Here is a 2185-nt window from a genome sequence, read left to right as displayed (position 1 = left end):
TATGTATTACAGGTTTTTGAGGTTCAGTAATCCCAGGTTCCCGAAACTGTGCTCTGTGATTATAGGCAAGACTTTTGGAGTGGACCGAGGGACTCTTTCCGACCGCATGCGCATGGGCATTGCAGCGACGACAAAATAAAAACATTTTTTTACGAAATGATTCCACAATAATGGACTGATCTGGATCAAACTTTGACGACGGCTTGTTGGGACCACCGGAATACACATTTTATTCTTGTCCCTGAGTACAGCAGATTCATAGACTTCTGACGACAGTTTTTCATGAACAATAAGGATCCCGACATTTTGAGGCTGGACCCCTAAATACACAGAATATACCAAACAGAATGTGAGACTTCTATTAACTGAGCACATTTAATAAATTCCAGTTACTCTATGAATCAAATTTTGACATAGGCAGCTTCAAGGTACAACATTTGATTTGTTCTTTGTGGTTACATAATATCAACCCCCTCCCCTTAGAACTACTGCTTATATATCCCCAAATTGGTCTTTGACTTTTAGCGGTTACTATTTCTCACCAATTGTCCAATGTTGCTGCGTTGTGATTGCGCCTATAAGTTGCATACCATAATAACAATTGATGTAGCTCTCACCTCGTTGATGTAAGTGTCGTCAAACTGGTACCACTTCTTGTTGCCCGCAGACTGGATGGTCGAAGTGTAATGTCCCCCTCTTAGACTGCCATAGTGATTCACCATTCCATAGAGTTCATACGTCGCCTTCTATTCGCACAATTAAGAACGGAGGTTACAAGGGGGGGATAAGGTATCACATAAAGAGTCAGGTATACACTGGGCAGACATAGTAAAGTTCCTCTTGCCTCTGTCTGCAGAATGCGGGGCACGGACGCCGCTCGCTCCCCTTTGACGTACGCGTTACGGTAGGAGTCGAAGTAAAACCTCTTGAGGAGCAGAGTCAGGATGTCAGGACACATCTCCATGTCCACTTTCTGAGTGAGGTGATAAAATCAAATGCTTACTTACATAAACATGACCGACATTCTAAAAACTCTAACCATCGATTATTTTTGTTGTTGTTGATTTGAACATCAGATAAACACCAAAGATCAAGCATATGACATCAGACGACAACACATCAAGGCCTACATGTGATTGGATTGAACACATGTGTGTTTCTCGGAATCCAGAGTTCTTAAACGCAGAAAAAAAACCCACAGTGGTCGCTTCTGTGTTTCCATCACACTTCTCACAGTACACCTCATTGCCTCCTTCGAGCGCTGCAGAGCTGAAGAAGTTTTCAAAGCCGTTAACCTGCAAAAATAAAAAAAAACATTATAATATTGCAAATTATTTTCTATTTTAACGACTGTTTAACTATTTGAAGATCAAGTTGTTCTTTTCCCCCATCATCTTACCACACTGTATGGCTGCTTGTGATCTCGATCATCACTGTGATATGCTATCGGCAGTGGAATAGTCCAACAGGATGTTATTTGGGTATTGATGTCATGTCCATTACAGCACTGAGTGCCGTGTCTCAGCTTTCCCTGGAAGCCCTTCGGGAAACAGCGTAAGTGTTTATTTCAAACGCCATAGTGCCTTTCCCTCCTTCCAAATGACAGATTTCAGCATTTCTGTGCTTACCTCAGACGCCTCGCTGCTGACCATACTTAAAATCTTCTCGAAGCATTCAGCGGCGTCGCACTGTTTGTGAACTGTACGAGAAAGACAGTCGGGTAAAATTATAATAGAGAACACAAAGTCAACATATAACATGTGAGCGAAATAAATATGGCTTCAATATAAAACATGTGTATGATTTTTTTTCTACAAAATAATCTTATGGATTATGTAAGGCAACACAGTAAAGTAGGATGTGTGGCAAAACACAATTAAAATAGTTTTGCAAGTTGCTGCAGAAAAATAATAGCTTATGATCCTGATCAAATATGACGGTAAAAAAATATATGCAAATAAATTCATGTTTTATTCAGATGATGCCATACCTTTTTAATTTATCATAAGAACCCTCGAAATCAGCTGTCCCCCATAAGTGACCCCTGGTTGTTCTGATCTCGTCAAACTCACCATTCTGGATCTTGAACGTATCTGTGACGTTGAATGTGTTACAGTTTCTCTGTTCTAAATTTCCATACAGATCTTTCAGACATGCATCGGTTTGGGTGTTTGGATCCAACCTT

At 40.5% G+C, this 2185-nt stretch overlaps 1 protein-coding gene across 1 annotated transcript in view; it reads right to left on the bottom strand.

The window, feature by feature from the left end:
* Positions 1-804: 804 nt before the first annotated feature.
* LOC307247080 (uncharacterized protein) overlaps positions 805-2185 on the bottom strand; it is a gene marked incomplete at its 3' end in the record, with an annotated part of 2133 nt that continues 752 nt past the window's right edge. Inside the window, exons 3-7 of the mRNA XM_080023145.1 lie at positions 2073-2182; positions 1629-1699; positions 1200-1295; positions 897-973; positions 805-850 (exon numbers count right to left, since the gene is read on the bottom strand). Coding sequence (XP_079879271.1) covers positions 805-850; positions 897-973; positions 1200-1295; positions 1629-1699; positions 2073-2182 — 400 coding nt within the window. The remainder of the gene's footprint in view (positions 851-896; positions 974-1199; positions 1296-1628; positions 1700-2072; positions 2183-2185) is intronic.

This window comes from Zeus faber, assembly GCF_960531495.2.
Source record: "Zeus faber genome assembly, chromosome: 22".
Lineage (NCBI taxonomy): Eukaryota > Metazoa > Chordata > Actinopteri > Zeiformes > Zeidae > Zeus > Zeus faber.
This window is presented reverse-complemented; position numbering and strand designations above follow the sequence as displayed.